General features: G+C 36.7%; 1 protein-coding gene across 16 annotated transcripts in view; it reads right to left on the bottom strand.

Moving 5' to 3' along the window:
- The window catches only part of nfixb (nuclear factor I/Xb), a 173,159-nt gene extending 156,524 nt beyond the window's left edge, over nucleotides 1–16,635 (bottom strand). For 8 of the 16 annotated variants that reach the window (XM_077213661.1, XM_077213677.1, XM_077213662.1 and 5 more), the window contains exons 1-2: nucleotides 15,793–16,635; nucleotides 2,006–2,089 (exon numbers count right to left, since the gene is read on the bottom strand). In XM_077213661.1, the coding sequence (XP_077069776.1) occupies nucleotides 2,006–2,089; nucleotides 15,793–15,795 (87 nt within the window). In that variant the 5' untranslated portion in view covers nucleotides 15,796–16,635. The remainder of the gene's footprint in view (nucleotides 1–2,005; nucleotides 2,090–15,792) is intronic. The other 8 variants (XM_077213671.1, XM_077213660.1, XM_077213672.1 and 5 more) reach the window with 4 other exon arrangements.
- Between the last annotated feature and the right edge of the window lie 2,150 nt (nucleotides 16,636–18,785).

Below are 18,785 nucleotides of genomic sequence, written 5' to 3'. Positions count from 1 at the left end.
TTACCGTAAAATTTTTACCGTTAAAATCACGATCATTTTTTACAGTGCATGGATGTTAAAGGTTCTTGATGGAACCATCAATGCCAATAAAGAACCTATATTTTTAAGAATCTTAGAAAAAATATTCAATGGGGAAAATGTTCAACCCAAGAGTTCTTGACTTGACTTGACTTGATTTGTGTTAAAGTCCCCTTGTAGTCAATCATTTTATCCTTTAAAACTAATCTTTGATCACCAAAATAACATAATTAAGAGTTTTTTCCTTAAAAGAAAGGAAAACTCATTCAGAGAAATTCTACATTAAAATAGCTTGAATGTAACTCTACACGCTTGACTCATTCAGTATACGCGGTTCTATGAATATTCAAATGAGCCCCGCCTCCACTCACTCACACCAGCTCAGAGATCCACTCGTTGACGATCACACGTTGACCTGATTGGTTACAAGGTAGTTTGTGACGTCAGAAACACCAGCGATTTCAAACCGTGTTTTTGAGACTGTCTTTGGTTCACTGCAGTTTTAAGGAGAAAATACTTCATACATACATATGCAATGGTGTTGAATTATGAATACACACATGGTTTGTCTTAAAGCATATTAAAAACACCACATACACATATAAACAACATTAAAAGCTTGGTTTTCACCACAGTGAAATGATTGCATGATCCTTGTGTTTACCATGTTATTTACCTTTTTCCACTGAAAAGGTATCTTTACAAGCTGTTTAATTTATAAAATGTCATTAAAATTATAAATGAATTAAAACAAATTTTTAATTTAATTAACTAAATCCATAAAGTGATGGAAACCCCTAAAAGGTTCTATATATGAAGTGCCTGACAGAAACCTTTAAGCTTCTTCTAAGCAGTTGCACACACAGTTAAGCTAAAAGAACAAAACTGTTAAACTGCAAGTAAAAGCTTGATATATTACCTACTTATTTTTGTTCTCAGCATTAAACATGGTCAAGTTCAGTGGTTCTCAACTGGATTTAAAGGCACGGACATCAACAAAAAAATATAGTTTTCTCATCCCTATCATAAAAATGCATGATGATATGGTTAAATAGCATTTAATTGTTTGCATTTAGCATGTTTTTTTCTCTGCTGTCCGAGACTCTATATATCAAAACTGAGGCCCATTTTCGGGTCACAACCCACCAGTTGAGATCCACTCAAACTTAAAATCTGAATACTAATTCATCAGCTCCTAAAACATCATGACAAAACTTTTAAAATGAGCGAACTGCTCCTGGTTTCTACACAAAATAAAAACAGAAAAACACACTGCTACAAAAATCAGCACAAAATATAGCCAGGCCCTCCTTTTTCCTCTAAATTAACTCGAAGGACGATATAGTCTGACACATTCCTGATATCCAACACAGCTATATTTTACACCTCAGCCCTTTTCTGTAACGTCAGCCAATCACGTTTCATCCTTTTTCCCTCCATTTCTGCGAAAGCCTGCTCTCTGAGACGCTGGAGCAACACCGATTTTTTTTTCTCTCGAAACATTGGCAAAAGCGATCCGCTGGAAACGAGGAATAGAAAACCGGCTCCCAGCTCATTAACAGTCTCATTTTCAGTCATCCACAGACTCCCCTTCCCATCTCTCCATCTCTCCGTCCCGCCCTTCTGTTTTTATGGCCATTTTATTCCACTCCCATCGCTGTAAATCCAGCTCGCTCGCTGGGTGGAATGTTAAAAGCTGCACCTCTTTCTGCTTTGCAGTATTTTTTCTTCGCCCTCCCTTCCTTGCAGTCGTACCCTCATGTATACTTCTCATTTTATAGAAGTATGCAGGTTATAATTTTCATTTCCCACAAGAAAACAGCGCTCCGGTCAAATTATGAGACTTGCTTTTTTTGTAGTTTTTTTTTACTGTGCTTTACTGCATATGCATATGTGCATATGGAAATAATGATCATGGTTATATTTTTGACTCAACACAACATCAATTACAATGCTGAAGGAATAATGGAGTAATATGGAGACGTACCCTGTAGGAATCAGACACGACGAAGCACTCTGGTATCCCAGGACCTCTGGACAGGTCTTCATTCACCAGGAACGGTTCGGTGGCCTGAAACATAATAATAACATATAAGTCATCAGTATTATAATCACAATACATACTTTTTACCCTTCACTCTGTTTTCCAAATATTTTAGAAGGTTCTTAAGATACTTAAGATAAGGTCTTCTGATCAGTGTTTTGGTTTCTGGGTTCTTAAAACTCAAATCATAGAAAAAAAGAGATAAAAAAACGCCCTTTGTGGAACTTAAAGACTTAACATTTTTCAACTGACATTTGGACACTAACAAATATTGGAAATTATAAATAAATAATCACATACATATTTTAAAAATACAACTCCTATTTATATATTTAATTTTTTAAATCAATACAAAAAAATAAATATGCATAAATATAAAAATAATAATAATTAATAATTATTATTAGGCTATAAAATAATTTAAGATAATTTATTTAGGCTATAAAAAACATATATATATATATATATATATATGTATATATATATATATATATATATATATATATATATATATAAAAAATAATATAAGATAATTATATAATATAATAATATAATTTTATATATATATATAAAATAATATATATCTAAAATAATATAAGATAATTTATTTAGGCTATAAAAACATATATATATATATTAGGGCTGTTCTACGATTAATCACATCCAAAATAAAAGTTTGCATTTATGTGTGTGTACTGTGTATAATTATTTTGTATATATAAATACACACACACATGAATGTATATATTTAAGAAAAATGTGATATTAACATATAAAATATTAATATATAATATAAATTATGTATAAATATATATACAGTATACATGCAAATATTTCTTAAATATATACATGTATATGTGTGTATTTATATATACAAAATAATCATACACAATACACATACATGTATTATGTAAACACAAACTTTTATTTTGGAAGGGATTAATCATTGCACAGCCATAATATATTATGTTAACAATAATCATTTTTGGACATTAACAAAAATATAAATAATAAATAAATAATCACATATTTTAAAAATACAACTCATCCTGCACCATTTATATGTATGTTTTTTTTATTTAATTTTTTTATACACGTACATAAACATACACATACACAAATATTACAAATAGTTATATATTTAATTTTAAGTAGGCTACATAAACATACAAATTGATTATTTACATATAGGCTACATACTGTATATGTATATAATTTTATTTTAAATATTTTAAATTATATATATATATATATATATAACAAAGACATTTGAAGGTGTACTCTTACACTTGAGCCAGTAAGAATGAAACAGCTTAGCACCCATCACGCAGTGAGTTTTGCATGTGCAAACACCCCAAGTTTTCTTCAGAAAGCTTCAAATCTATTCTGAAAGTTTGTGACTGAACACATCTTGGCCAAACTTTACGCCGCCCATGCAGCGTTGGACTCATGCGCCTGTAATCAGCGGGTTTCATCTTAAACTCATTTCAGCTCTGCATGCTGTGCACAGTCAGACCATACTCTCCAAACTGGTTCCCGTTCACACCTCCTGACTTCCCAGTATATCCGTGACTTATTCAGCACAAACCTCTCACACAGCGTCTCTTTCACCCGACACGACCGCCAAGGTGTTTTGTTTTTTTTCTCAGAGTGTCGTGTCCATTCATCCCAGTTCATTTGTATGCTGGGAGATGCACTGACTGGGTGTGCGGAACTGAATAAGCCCCCATTCCAATTTATCCATTAGTGGGACGATGTTAAATCACACAGCAAAGCCGGGGGCAAAAGCAGTCTGTTCACTAGCGGCATTATGGGGCAAGAGGTCAATACCAGTTGTTTTTAAAGTAAAAGTGATTAACTAGTACACAAAAACCCAGATGGGAACTCTAGCTCAAATGGGTTGATCTTAATACGACTTAACCGAGATCTGAAGTATTAGATTTGTCTCCTGAGGAATAAAATAGACAAAAATGGGACTCAGACTGACACAGTGTGTATATAGAGATATAAAATGAATGTGGATAGCAGCTTAGATCATTTAATCTTGATAGAATTTGATGAGAAATGTTTGAGTCCACATTAAGAAATCTGACTGTTGACTGCAGATTTTGGTGTCTGGGCAAATAAGAGCACAGTTCGAGACATTTGGTCTCATTCATCAACCATGAGCATGCTCAATTTTTGTGTGCAATCTGCATACAAATGTTTTCACGAACAAACCACGATTCATCAAGTTTATAAAAAAATGTAAGAACAACTGAAACCACACTTATGCCAAAATCACATACTTTGGTTGGCTTTTATACTGTATTTCATCATAAATATACGGTATGTACTAACTGTGAATGTAATTTCACCAAGTACAACATGTTCCTGGATTGACATCTTTGTTGATCCTGGATAAACATTCCAATCAACTTATCAGATTTGAGAGACAAGTTTATAGTTTATGTAAAGTTTAGGCTTACAACCAAGGTTAGGAGCTTCTGCATCAGTTATTCACCCATCATTTCACTCTTGTTTTATGGATAAGTTATGGGTCGGGTTAGGTTAAAGGTAGGGATAGTTTGGAGGGTTATGTTTTTGGGCAGGAATGTTGTTCCAGAATCAACTAAATATGACTTACTAGGCAAAATATGGATGGATGGATATGTGTGTGTGTGTGTGTGTGTGTGTGTGTGTGTGTGTGTGTGTGTGTGTGTGTGTGTGTGTGTGTGTGTGTGTGTGTGTGTGTGTGTGTGTGTGTGTGTGTGTGTGTGTGTGTGTGTGTGTGTGCGTGCGTGTGTGTATAACGTGTGCCTTTATTTATATTAGCCAAATGTCCCCACAAGGATAGTAAAACCTGAAATCACCAACATTGTGTGGACCAGCCAGCAGTCCCCACGAGGGAAATGGTTTAATAAATCTACTAAGCTTTGAATTTTGAAAATGTAAAAATGAATAAAGTTTTCTGTGAGGTTTAGGGGTAGGATTAGTGTAAGGGGAGAGAATATACAGTTCGTACAGTATAAAAACCATTATGCCTATGGAGTGTCCCCACAAAGATAGTGGACAAGTTTGTGTGTGTGCGTGTGTGCGTGTGTGTGTGCGTGTGCGTGTGTGTGTGTGTGTGTGTGTGCGTGTGCGTGTGCGTGTGTGTGTATATATATATATATATATAATTCTAAACGATGGATGGATGGAACGATTGGATGGATTTAAAATATTTATAATAATTATTATTATTATTATAAATACAACACATCACATATATTATATATGTAGCCTATACAGTATATACTGTACATATTTAAAAATATTTAAATATGTACATAAATATATAATATAATAAATATTACATCTTCAATTTGATCCTATATATATATATATATATATATATATATATATATATATATATATATATATATATTATGAGATTCTAAGCTACCTAAGCACTTATTATCGTCTAAAAAAACATTTGAGATATTAAAGTTATCTAATATTTCTAAAAACCCGTCCCTTAACCTCTAAAGAAACCCCCAGCATCCCAGACATGGAGAATTCCTCTTCTCCTCAGAAGAAAGACATATATACTGTATTTCAGTGCAAGCAAACTCTGCTGCACACATTCCCTGGATTAATCCTGTCTCTAAAATGCACTCCTATAAAAATACATGCAGCACTAAAATAACAGACGCAAAGATGTGTGTGTGCACACACGAAACTATAATAGATCCCAGACACTGGCTAACCAAAATGTGGCTGCAACACCAGCTATTCATATCCACAGCAATGAAAGGTTGCATACGCTCTCTCTCTCTCTCTCTCTCTCTCTCTCTCTCTCTCTCTCTCTCTCTCTCTCTCTCTCTCTCTCTCCACAACACATCCATAAGTCAAAGCGATTAACTAAACAAACTGAAGAACGAGAACTAAGGTTCAACCAACTCAGCTGGTTGTTATACTTTTAAAATGTGTAGAAACAGGCTCGTCTCCAAAGAAGGTTTGGGATTTTTACTACTGTGCTCCATATCATAATATATGAAAATACTCTTTTATCCATGTCAAACAGCTTTTCTAAAAGTGATGGACAGAGAAACAGGGGAAGGTGAAACAAAGAGACAGATGAGTCCCTCTCTTCCGCTTGGTTTGCCTTCACACTTTAAAGTAAGATGGTTTGTTTGAGTCTCCGCTGATTGTTTGATGTAGTTCCCTGTAGATCCGTCCTCTTTCTCCCTCGCTGTGGATGTTTATGGAGCGTGGAACTGCGTCAATTAAACATGCCACCCTTTTCTATATATACGCAGCATATGCCCAATCCATATGGCCAGCCCTGAGCGAAACCGGTCCCTAGGCCCGTCATAATTAACTCTTGAGTATCAACACAAACATATTTAGAGCCGAACGACGAACAGCCATATTCAAAATGTCTGCTAATGCGCAATGATGGGCCTGTTACATTTCGTGTCTGCTCACAGGGGATCTCAAAACTGCCCTGATATGAAGATTATACACATAATAGGAAATGGGAATAGTGCAGCAATCATAATAAAAGCGAGACGAATGTGAGACACAAACAAAAAAACTTAAATAGCTGAATGTACCAGCTTTTTTTCACATTTTCTGAAGGAAATGGTGGTGCTTGGCAAGGTATTCGAAGTTGATTTTAGTTTTGCCAAGCTCAAAATCTCGACAGCAATGAAATGGAGACTTCGCTAAAGCCTCAGAGGTTTGCAGCGCAATCTCATGGCACTTCGTAACTATTTTACATGTTTGGCGAATTGGTGGCTAATTAGTATGAATTCGTAAAATCGCATTTGCATGTGTTCATATAAACGGTTTACACCCCAGTGGCAGTTAGGTTTAGGGGTGGAGCTACATGTTTACTTTTTTCTAAAAAATCTTACATTTTCATATGATTCACATAGCACAAAATTCATACGAAATCGCCACCTTGTAAAATAGTTACGTTTTCCCGTGAGATAGGTTGGATGTTTCTCATGAGATAAACTTAGGCCGTGTGTCCACCAAAGCGTTTTTTCACGCTCCTGGTGTAAAATTCTAATTGTGTTCAATGGGAGCGCCGCGTTTTTTAACTTTTTACTTTTTACTGGTCGCCGAGAGTTGAAAACTGTTCAACTTTGGGTAAAACGCTGCGCTCATCACTGTCACTTTTTACACAGCCGTCCAATCACAGTGGAGGAGGGGCGGGACAAATATCACACCGACTGACTGTCACAACATTCTACCATTCTACCTGTACAAAGACATCAACCAGCAGAGCTAACCGAACAAAATGGATGAAAAATAAATTTTTAGTATGAAACAAATTATCTATGAAATCAGTTACAAGTAAACTGTGCTGCGGAAATTCTGTATCATAGCAACGAATCGTCTCAACTGAAAAAACGCAGTGCTGCCAAAACGCTCTCAAGCACCCACAGCTAGGCGTTTTCAGCAGAGCGTCTAGCGTTTTCACACGGCTAAAAACGCTTTGGTGGACACACGGCCTTAAAGGTGCTCTAAGCGATGTCGGGTGACGTCACTTCTTGTTGACGTTCAAAGTGTTGTCAAACAAAATGGAGGCTAGCTACACCCTCCCTCCTCCTAATCTGCGCACTAACCCCCCAAATCCTTCTTGTGGGTTGGCTGGAACAGTTTATGTTTCGTTAGCGCAGTTTGTTTTTGTTGTCGTTTGTGGAGCCTGGGGTGTCTGCAGAGACCGTGTTTTTTTACAGTGTCTTCAGGGGACAGGCAGCTAGCGGATAGTGAGGAGATGTTTAATGTATGTGACAAAAAAATGTTTTGGCCTAAAAAAAGCGTGACATCGCTTAGAGCACCTTTAATACATGTTTCCAATGTGATCTCATTAGTGTGATCAAATTTGCCAGGATATCAACTGCTGCAATCAAAAGTTATATACAACAGTTCGTTCTGGTTCTCGAATTTGATTGGATGAGACCCTTTTCCAGCCATGCCATATTCTACTAATATCACACGGAAACCGTTTCACAATGTGTATTAGTCGCTTGTTTCTGCCTGATCTATACTGGCAGCATTTATCACAGCAAACGTCAAGGAGGAGAAAATATACTTTAATTTTACAAATACTAGGCTACTGTTATTGTGTCATGAAATCCAGTTTTAAGTTGTTTTTTTAGGTGAGAATGTAGTCGTTTAGACCTAAAATATATGATGTATAAACATAGCGCCTGTTTTTATTTCATTTATTTATTTTTCCAAGCATTTTTACATTATGGTAGTTTGTCACCTTTAATATTTGCTGATTTAATAAAAATAAAAAAACAGTAATAATGAGGATCATCGAAAATAATGGCATCTAAGGAAAAAAAAGGTCTGCATTATCGTCAGATTTGGAGTGAGAAATATTATTGATTCTCGTGAAAATAATGTTACAATGCAAAACGCTATATCGCTGTATGCGTTTTTATCCATCTAGATTAAGTCATCGCCCCCCCCCCCCCCCCCCCCCCTCCCCCTTTTTTTTGGAAAACCCCGATCACTAAAAACATTTCAGCAAACCAGAAATCGCAAAATGATTCAGAAGCAGAGGGTATTTCTGATTGGCTGGTTTTCTTTATTAGCAAAAAAAAAAAAAAGCACGGATAACGCTCCCGATTCTTTAGTGATGTTACAGAAACAGGTGTGATTTATCAAGCTTTTGAAAATAATCCAAATTTTCTTTATGCATAAATATAAACTACTACTTGCTTTTTTCTTTAGTTTTTGGGGTGAAACGTGACCTGGACATGCTTTGGCATATGCGTTCATATAAACTACAAACGACAACAACAAGCCACAATTAAAACTATTTTCATACCTTTATACATCCCAATTCATGTGTTCACACATAAGGGAAACTGACAGTCGACAGAACTTCTACACAACTGCTACCGCTCTACAAACCCAGGTAACACGGCAGACACATTAAAGCCCAGCGAGGGAGGATGGGGATTTGTTTTTTAAAAGCGGTGAGAGGGGGAAATATATGAAAGCAGAAATGTATGCCGTGTGAACGCGTGCCAGGGCCACTTCAGGGAGAAATGCTGGGAAAATGTGATATTTCATACCTCCATCTCTAGAGGAGCCGCGAGAGCGAAATGAGCGAGGAACAGCAGTAATAATGAACCCGAGGAGGAGGGTGGGCTGTTAGATTGCTTATTGTTTGTTTTCAGAGCTGTTTTGGGCACTAAGCATTGATTCTGTCCGCACAGGAACTGCAAGCCAGAGTCGTGTCTGATTATGAGCTATTAAACAGGATGAATCATTATTTTACCACTTTATAATCAAAATGTAAGATATTTAAAGTTTTTTTTAAGTAAATGGCTTCTTAACATTAGTGGAAAAACTAAGGAAGGAGAGTGACATTCTCAATAATTAGATACACTTTTTCATGTCCACACAAAATGCCGAGTGTTTTGGTTGGTGCTCTGAGTTCCTCACCTTACAGTTACGAGTCATTCATGGATGTAGCACAAACAGTGCTGAACAAGTTATAGGCCTACGACTACTTATGGTTAGAGTTAAGCCCCTGCTGGTAGATGTCGTAACTACACCATCTGGGCACAAAATACATCTTTCTCCACTGATCTTCATTCAAAACAAAACAAAAAACAGCAAAAAGAAAATTATCCCTATATCAGTGGCTTTTTAAAAAACGTATTATAATCTAAAAATCTTAGTGGTGATTGTGAGTTTGCTGTCTGCATTGAATAAAAAGCAATACAAATACAGTGTAGTACTGTACACGTGTAGAAACGTGTTTCTGTTGAGTACTTGCGAGATGCAAGCAAAAACAACATAAGGCTACAACATGACCAGTAGAGTCTGATTGCCAAACAACTGACTCTTGTGAGCCGGTTCATTTTAGTGATTCAAAAACAAAGCTCGACCAGTGTAACGGAGGCCAGTCAGTAAGAGCTGTGTGAGTAAACCTCACTCCCCTGGCCTCAAGAGGCGCACTGGCGACTAATGCTGGAGATGTGCGTTCTTTAGGCCAAGACACACCAACCCGGCGGTCGGCTGTCGGGCAATGTTGAACCGTTTTTGAGCTTTGGTCGGCTTCGTTTTTTCCATTTTTTCCACAATGTTGGCTCTGTCAGACGCTATTGGGTTTTTTGGGGGGCCGATTCAGCATGTTGAATGGGCGTTGGTGAGAGAGAGAGCTCTGATTGGCTGTTCCGTTTAGAGAACGAGTCAGTGCATGAGAATGAAAGCAAAAGTGATGAAAGCGAGCAAAGAAGTCAAGACCGCACAGACAGAAGGTTGTTATAATTTGACATCATCTTGAGCATTCGAATGCACAAATATTTTCATAATAACATGAGCCGACTGGAATGAAGAAAGTGATCAGAATGATTGATATTCAACAATGTAGCCTAAGCAAGAGCTGTAAATGCAGTCCTAGTTTCAGTTTCCCTTTTTGAATGACGAAAATAGACTATTGATACCTGCTGATGTAGACAGATGTTTACTTAAACGCAGGAGCAGAAAGCACATGCTAGTTGACAGTCCCTTTTAGACCGTTTGGTGTGTTCAAGCGCAGCTTTTTGGCCGAGACGCAGCCGACGCGAGGCGACAACACAGTCAGCTTTCGTCGCCGCTAGTTCTTTGATGTCGGCTTGATATGTCCCGTGCTTTAAGCGCACCCGCCTCCCATGCCGGAGAGACTGGTTCGAATCCCACTTGGAAGTGCAACCGGTGAATTACTCATAATTACGTAATTACCAAATAACTCTTCTGGTTATTTTCTTAGTGAATGAAAAAAGTATAAGAGCAAGCAGTGTAGTCCCATGGAAGTAAAATAATGACAAATGTCTTTGAAACTAAAAAGCATGTTGAATTGTGCTAATTGAAAAAAATGCATTCCATTATCAGTGTTTGCATTTTAATGCATTGTATTTTCAAGGCTTGATTGTTGATTGTTGAACAATTACTTTCCTTTTCTTTTTCAGAAGCCTACATCAAAAAATAACGTTGGCAAGTGTAAATCCTCAATAAATGAGTCTGTTCTTTTACAGATGAGTTACTGAATTGATTAAGTCGGATGGATCCTTCACCGAACTGTCTCAGACCGGTTACTAAATTTTGCTTATTTTCTTAAGCAACTGCATTAAGACAATTTGGAACCGTTAGCTTTGTGCTGGTATAGACTTCTTAAAAGGCTATTTGATGTCAGACTAATGTAGGGCTATATGCTACTAATCATTGTGACAAGTTATGCAGTTATGACAATGAAACTGATGGACATGACAACATGCAGATAACCAGCGTTTCATTAACATCACATCACTGGCTTGCAATAGAAGAAAAAGCTAAAACCAACAGCCAATTAATCAGAGACATCTGTGTCAAATGACTTGGTCATAATGTTGATTGGTCATAAGATCAAGCTCAGTTGACAGGTGAACTAACACCACTTCACCAGAGGGGGCAGTAACACATGGCATACATGGGTCGCTATTTAATAAATTGCTATACTAACATCAATGTATCCACTCTCTCAATAAACAAATGAAACACAGACTGCAGAATAAAGGATTGTGATGTCAAAGACATAAAGTATTCTGCTTTCAAATTTGCAGTCAACATAAAAACCTTTTTTGTTTTTTAAACTATAGAATACCTTGTTTGCTATTAGAACTTTTCTTCATTCCAACTGTCATCAAAGTATAACCCAGATGCATTTCTGTCGATGTTTGACGGAGGCCTGCTATAGCCGCAAGGCAAATAGCTGTCAACTATCTAGCATCATATCTTTGATTGTTGTTTGGAGGCTTAATTAAATAGTTTTTTTTTTAAGAGAAGACGTTAATCCCATGTGGAGTCAGCTTTGAATAGATTCCCTCGTTTCTTTCTGCACTGGCCTATTTGGGTTGGTGCCATTTAAGAGAGCGGGTAAACAAATAATTATCCACATTAACGTGCTGATATTCAGGCCCATCTGGAAATCATCAACAAGTACAAGCCTATATTGCATCAGTCATGCAATCAAATATAATCCGGATTCCGAAGCCTGACAAAGTGGAGGAGAGCTGAAAACTAGTTGAAAATAAAGAAGGCCGATGCATAAATTAGCTGAACGTTTAGACTCTGTAATGAGGACACCTGGGTAATGTGCTTTAGTTGATTGCCAATAGCTTGATGTCTCCTCAGATCGGCTTCTTGTGGCCTGTCTGGTGAGAAGTAAAGACCAAGCTATCTGAGGTTAGCGCTGAGCTAACACCGAACAGATGTTCTTTCCTGAAGATCTGAAAATCCAGCCGATATGATATTTAAATGCAAGTTCCTTGTGTTTTTAGTTTTGAAAGAGCAGCACGTGTCAGAGCTGCAAATGTCATCTCTGTCTGTCCTATAAATAAAAGCCTAAAAACTCAAAGAAATGGCTGCATGTGTATTTTACACAGCAGACCTACAGCATTATTTAAAAGACATGCCACAAAAAGTCTCCAAATACTTTTAAGATTGAATTTACACTATGGCTTTTGCTGATATTATATTTTAAATCAGTATTCTAGCATTTTCTGTATTCCGATACTGATACTAGAGAGTGGAATGGCCCATACACACATATACAGTATAGTGTTATTTTTTCGATATTTTGATATGTAATGGTATCGATACACAGATACCAGCTGCGTGTTCTCACTCTCTCTTTTCCAACCGACGACAAATTCACTCTGGTCTAAAAGTGCTTGTATTGCACATCATTTTAGTCATTCTCACAGGTTTCGCGGTGCACGGCAAAAGAGCGCGCACTTGAACAAGCTTGCGAGCTCCAAATTAACTTATTTTACATTATTGTAATATACATGCTTATATACATGCTTATCTTGCAAAATATTATCATCTTGTAATAGTTGAGAGAAAGCGCATGTTGTGTAACAGCATATTGGATCTGTGCATTAACTCTTAAAGTGACAGCAGCCTAACCTGCTGCTTCCTGAGAAAATCACTCGCTGCTCTTGACTGAATAACTGTGGTTGCTTTAAAGGTACAATATGCAAGGATTTTGTGCGCCGCTAGGGGTCGCTAACCTCTTACAATAACAAAGGCATATACTGATGACGTATATTCCACATTAAGCTGAATTATGGATCTTGTCGTCAAGCTGATGGATCTTTTATGGATGAGTGAATACATTAATGTTTTTAACATGACTGTGGTATGAAGCAGGGCACGATTGCTAGACGTATACCAGCGCCACACGCAACGCGAGTCCCGCGGATATAAAGGAATAAGGACATTTCATTCTACCGAACTACACGCAAGTGCTGGATTAATACTCACACAGGTCAGTTTATTAGACGAATCAAACTTGAGGTAATGCAGCGCTGTTTCACTTGCTCTAACAGTTACACTAAACGGCATTTGAGTGTGTTGAATGTTGTTAGTTAGGTTGTGTGTTGGCTGTATGAGACTAAGTACGTTAAGCTAGATCAACATTAGAATAACATACAGATCCAATTCTAACATTTCATCATGTTGAACTAAATAACATTGATTAACATTGATAAAATTTGTTTTATGTACATTTGCTCACCTGTCTAAAAGTACATGCAACACTCGCGTCTCTGTCAAGTCGAAGTTAGTCGCAGACGTGGAGCTCTCGGCATCTCGAAAGATGTTGATCTTCGTTTTAGTCCTCTTTTTGTCTCAAAGTCTGCTTGCCATGATCCAAAATGTTTGAACAAAACAACAACAGTGTGAGCGTCCTTCTAGACTTAACGGGCCAGTTGTCAACGTCTGTCGCCATGGTTACTATGGCAGTACGAGGTCAAACCTGGCGGAAACCGAGGGTAACGCAGATATGACGTCATTGACTGGCGACTCCTCACCTCTGCTCACACGTCCCGTTTCCTTGGTTAAAATCGCAATTTTCTCACGATTTACAAATTGTTTGAAACATTTGGGATATTGTAAGTAATCAACTAAACAAAATATATAACATTGGCCTAGTGGTTTTTGGATATTTTACTGCAAAAATCCTACATATTGTACCTTAAATTGTAAGGATTAATCTGTTTTTAATTTTTACAATGAAAAATATCCAGTGTTATTTTACATTTGATTACTTTCGTTTCTGTAGTATGTCTTACCTGAGTATTACTGTTAAACCCACCTGACAAACTTAAAACACTGTTATGTCATTTGTCTCTTTATATTGTATTTATTTGTGCTATTGTTTGTAATTTGTTTATTTGTTCTTATTTTATTACTGGCTGTTTACCTGTCTCTTTTAAAAAAAATGTAGTTTACGATTCAAATAAAGCCTCCCTGATTTTTCAAAATATTGTATCAAAGTTGAAAAGTCCAGTGTCATGACAATAGTGCATATATAGACTATATCATTTAATTATAGCAACTGACATGACAATGCACATTTTTTTCTGAAATTGTAAAAACAAATTGCTCTTTAAATACATGGACTGAGCTGTAGATTTTCGAACTGACTTCTGCTAATCGGCCAAGTGGACACACACATACTCTTAAAAGAGAAGGTACTATATAAATATTTAACGGTTTCTGTCAGGCTCTTCATATGCCTATATACATTTGGACTCCCATCATGGTATCATTTTATAGATTTTCTTTTAATTAATTATTTTTTAAACACAAAGCTTGTAACCATACTTTATCACTAAAAAAACACACACAAAAAAAACAGTTAAACCTGAAAGTATAATGCAATAATTTAAGAAATGTCTCCAAACCTTTTTGAAATAAATTGGTTTTTAAAACTGAGTCAAGGTTCTAGGAACCCCATTGAACCCTTTTTTCTAAGAGTGCGGTTATCAGCCGAATATGAATCTATCATTAATATGTACATCTTTTGCCAATTATTATTGTTACAATTATTCTTATTTAAAAGTTAGTGGGTTTACATATAAAACGATAACATGTGCAAACAAAATAAAAACAATTGCAATGCATTAATCAGTGCAGTGCATACTTTACATATAACTCTCCACTCTGCAGTCCTAAATAAAAGTTAGCATGGACACGAAATAAGTTGCATCCAGCACTATTGTTCTATATTTAACCCCTCCGAGATTTTGTTCTTTTTGACAGACGACATGTGGGCGGCGACTGTTGTCCCGTGACAAGCGTGCGCAGTGGAACAATTTCAGTAATGGCATGTTAGATGTGCATGTGTCGCCTGTAATCCCAATAACACTGGAAAGCGTGTAAACTGGAGGCTTATTATCCTACACAACACTTCATTATCCACCGCCATATAAAGAGATGATCCAGAACACCAGTGATGATGAAAGGTGGATTGCCACAGGGTCAAAGTTAAACTATGATATTGCGTTGTGATAATGCAGTCTTCTATATTCACTTTAGCCTAATATACTATGCCCATATCGTGTAATAAATCAGTTGCACAGCAAATGGCATAATGCAATATGATACAGGAAAATATTCTACACAGTTTCAAGCTAACTTCCCAATCAACATGAACAACTTCAAGCATTTCCCATAACAGAGCGTTATAGCCTACATCACACACACACACACACACACACTGGCTGTATGTGCATCGAGGCGACCGAGAACTATTGCACATATTGCTGTGCATCAAGAGTTTTTGCGCTAAAACTAAAACCGCCCAAAATTAATCTGGGACAGTTATTGCTAGGCATATTATCAATCTAAACCCATCTCTCCATGTTTACCAGCATGTTATAGCAGAAATAAAAAGAGCAAAGTTGATTAACACAGCAACGTACCATTGTGGAGCGGGGAATATTGCCAACAGTCTCAAAGACCCATTTTACTCCTTTAGGAAGAAAAAAAACTTTGCCCAAAAAAAAGGGAGCGCGGTAGAAGACTAAAAGCAAATGAGTCGTCTTTCTCCGTTGATACCGGAAGCAGAAGAACCGGGTTGCGGGACGGGCCCGTGGATCGCGGAAAACGACCAACTTTTACGCACAGACTTTAGCAGGAATCAGCCGGCGCGTTTCTGTCTTTCAGCAGATACAAAGAAAAAAGGTGAAAGCTTCGGGGCCGGAGCGGGTTCAGCTCGACCGCTCCTCTGGTACGAATCCCCCGGTTTGAGCGTGTCTCTCCGGTCCGGCTGGCTTCAGTCGAGCTCGCGCCGTGCGCCACCGACAGCAACTTTCAGCCTGCGCAGTTTCAGCTCACGGACTCTGGGTGAATTGGTGCTCAGTCTCCATCCATCTCACTGGAGACCTGATCTCCATGACCTCCTCCTCCTCCTCAGTGCATGGATTACACGATCAATTATTATGGACAGGACGTCATTATGGGCAATATTGCTGAATCACACGCGCGAGAGGAATGTGGACTTTTATGTCGCCAAAACGAATAACGCGCGAACGTTTTGAATAACTAATTCATGTATGTTAAGTAGCCTATGTGAGAGTAGTTGCCAAAATAAACGCGCTATCCCTGGTTGACCCGTACGGAACGGTCGGGTTGATCTGTGGACGGATTCGTGCAGTGGCTGGTGAATTATTAATAACGGGAGCGCTTCACAGTCTGTCGTGTTCACAGAGGAACCAGTACGGCAGCTGGGGGTTTAAGGAAATTAAATACGGGCTTGGAGAGAAGCGGGAACGGCAGGGGATTATACCGTTCACCGGAGAGAGAAAGAGAGAGAGAGAGGCAGAGAGAGAGAGAGATGTGCGTGTATGAAGTGTGCAGTTTTTGTTAAACGGTGACGTCTCGAGCACTGCACGAATTAAGGTTTTGATATATATGTGTGCGGCCATAAATCTTATTATTTTATGTTATCAAATCGAGTCTATACATTGGTGCAAAAGTAAAATGTAAACCCTAATTCTGCTATGATGAAAGTGTTTAGCAGAAGTGAACAGGTGTAGTGTGCAGTTTCAGCAATGTTCACTATATTTAAAATTCTGCTGCAGCAAATCTTCATGCAATCAAATAAACGATTTGCGGTCGACCTCACATTTAAAAATATTACATGGGTGTAAAAAGTAATGTTTTAGTCGAAGAACAAGACAAATTAATTGTGTTATTAGGAAAATCGCATGTTGGCTAAAACAGATTCTAATTCCGACTTAAAATAGCGAGGAGAAAAAACTATATTGTTCAACGGTAATTTAGGTATAATCAGGCCCCATTGGTTGTCTAAGGTTTAATTAATTCATAATATATGCCAGATGTCAGATGAATGAAAACTCGTAAAGCTCATCTTATTTGAGGGTTAATTGTGGCTGTTTTAATTAATTTAACATACCTGGGCTAAAACAGAAGAAAGACCTCCAAACGACCTGAAGGAGACACGCGTTGGCCTTCAGTGAAGCCCTGATGCACCTGCCAACTGCATTATCAAACAAATTAATTTTCCTTTCGTCACAATAGAAACAAATGATAAATAAAATAATAAAAACACAAACACAATTGAATTGTATATCCCTGTGTATATAAAGATGACACATCTTAGCAAAATCCTTTTAAACGTATTGTTTAGCATTCATTATTTTATGGACTCACTGTATAGAGATTATTTATGTTTTGCTAATTGTAATTTTCATATCATGAAACAAATGTATGAAACGTTTTTTGAAGTTATTTACTGCGCTAGTATCTCAAAATAAGCCATTAATCTATGACCATGATAGAAGCAAACAATACAGATAAAGATGAAACAAAACAAAAAGGAATTAATAAACGGAAATCGTCCTCAATAATTCATGTTGAGAAGAGAATAAATAATAAATCAGGGGAGAAGAAAAAAGATCTCTTGTTCCTTGTTTGAAATCGAATAGGCTATTTATAAGCATAAGAGCAAAATTATATCTAACAAACACAACTTTAAACAGCCAATCATGTCATTCTGCATAATTTATTTAATCATTTTTGATAATAGATTTAAGCTATGAAATTTAATAAAAAATGCTGGGTTGTTTTAACCCAATTTGGGTCAAATATGGACAAACCCAAACGTTGGGTTAAATGTAATTTAAAAATGTAACCCAACGGCTGAGTTTGAACATATTCGACCCAGTATTTTTTAGAGTGTTTTCTTTTATTTCTAAACGCCCTCACCTGTTTTTAAACATCTCTGAAAACATGCCATAGCATATTTTTCATTAAGCCAATAGAAAATTAATTAACTCTTAAATAAATATTCGTGAGTATTCGTTTTGCGTTAAAAATCAAACAACTGTCAAAAACACAAATGAGCGTCGGAGCTTTCTGTGCCTTAGATTTAAAACATCATTTGAATAAAATGATCACAGTATTTACAGTTCACAGTTTACAGTTTACACAATTTACAGTTCAGTATTCCGAAATATAAATATAATAAATGTAAAAGATGAATAATAGTATCAATATATAAAAATATATAGGGCCTTATTAAATATTTGTTCATTCCAAATACTGTTCATTAATCAGTTTAAATCAACATTAATAAGTAGGCTATAATATCATATTTAACAGTCTGACAAATCGCTTCGTGCATTATGAGCAATTATTGCTCATAATTTATTGTATTAGGCTAATATATTCTTCATTTATTAAATATATGAAATATCAGCTCGATGATTTATAGTCTGCCCGACACATCTCAGACAAACAAAAAACAAAAACACAAATGTGTACTAATTCATTTTAAACGAAATTAAAACGCTTAATGTAAATATATATGCCTAAGTTTTTATTATGATCATCATGCTTTCATTAATTAACGAAGAACATTTGGTCCGTGTGACATCAAAGACTAGGCTAG

Source organism: Siphateles boraxobius, unplaced genomic scaffold (assembly GCF_051911475.1).
Source record: "Siphateles boraxobius isolate OS27281-9 unplaced genomic scaffold, OSU_SipBor_1 66, whole genome shotgun sequence".
NCBI lineage: Eukaryota > Metazoa > Chordata > Actinopteri > Cypriniformes > Leuciscidae > Siphateles > Siphateles boraxobius.
The sequence above is the reverse complement of the archived record's forward strand: the minus strand, read 5'-3'. Positions and strand labels throughout refer to the sequence as shown.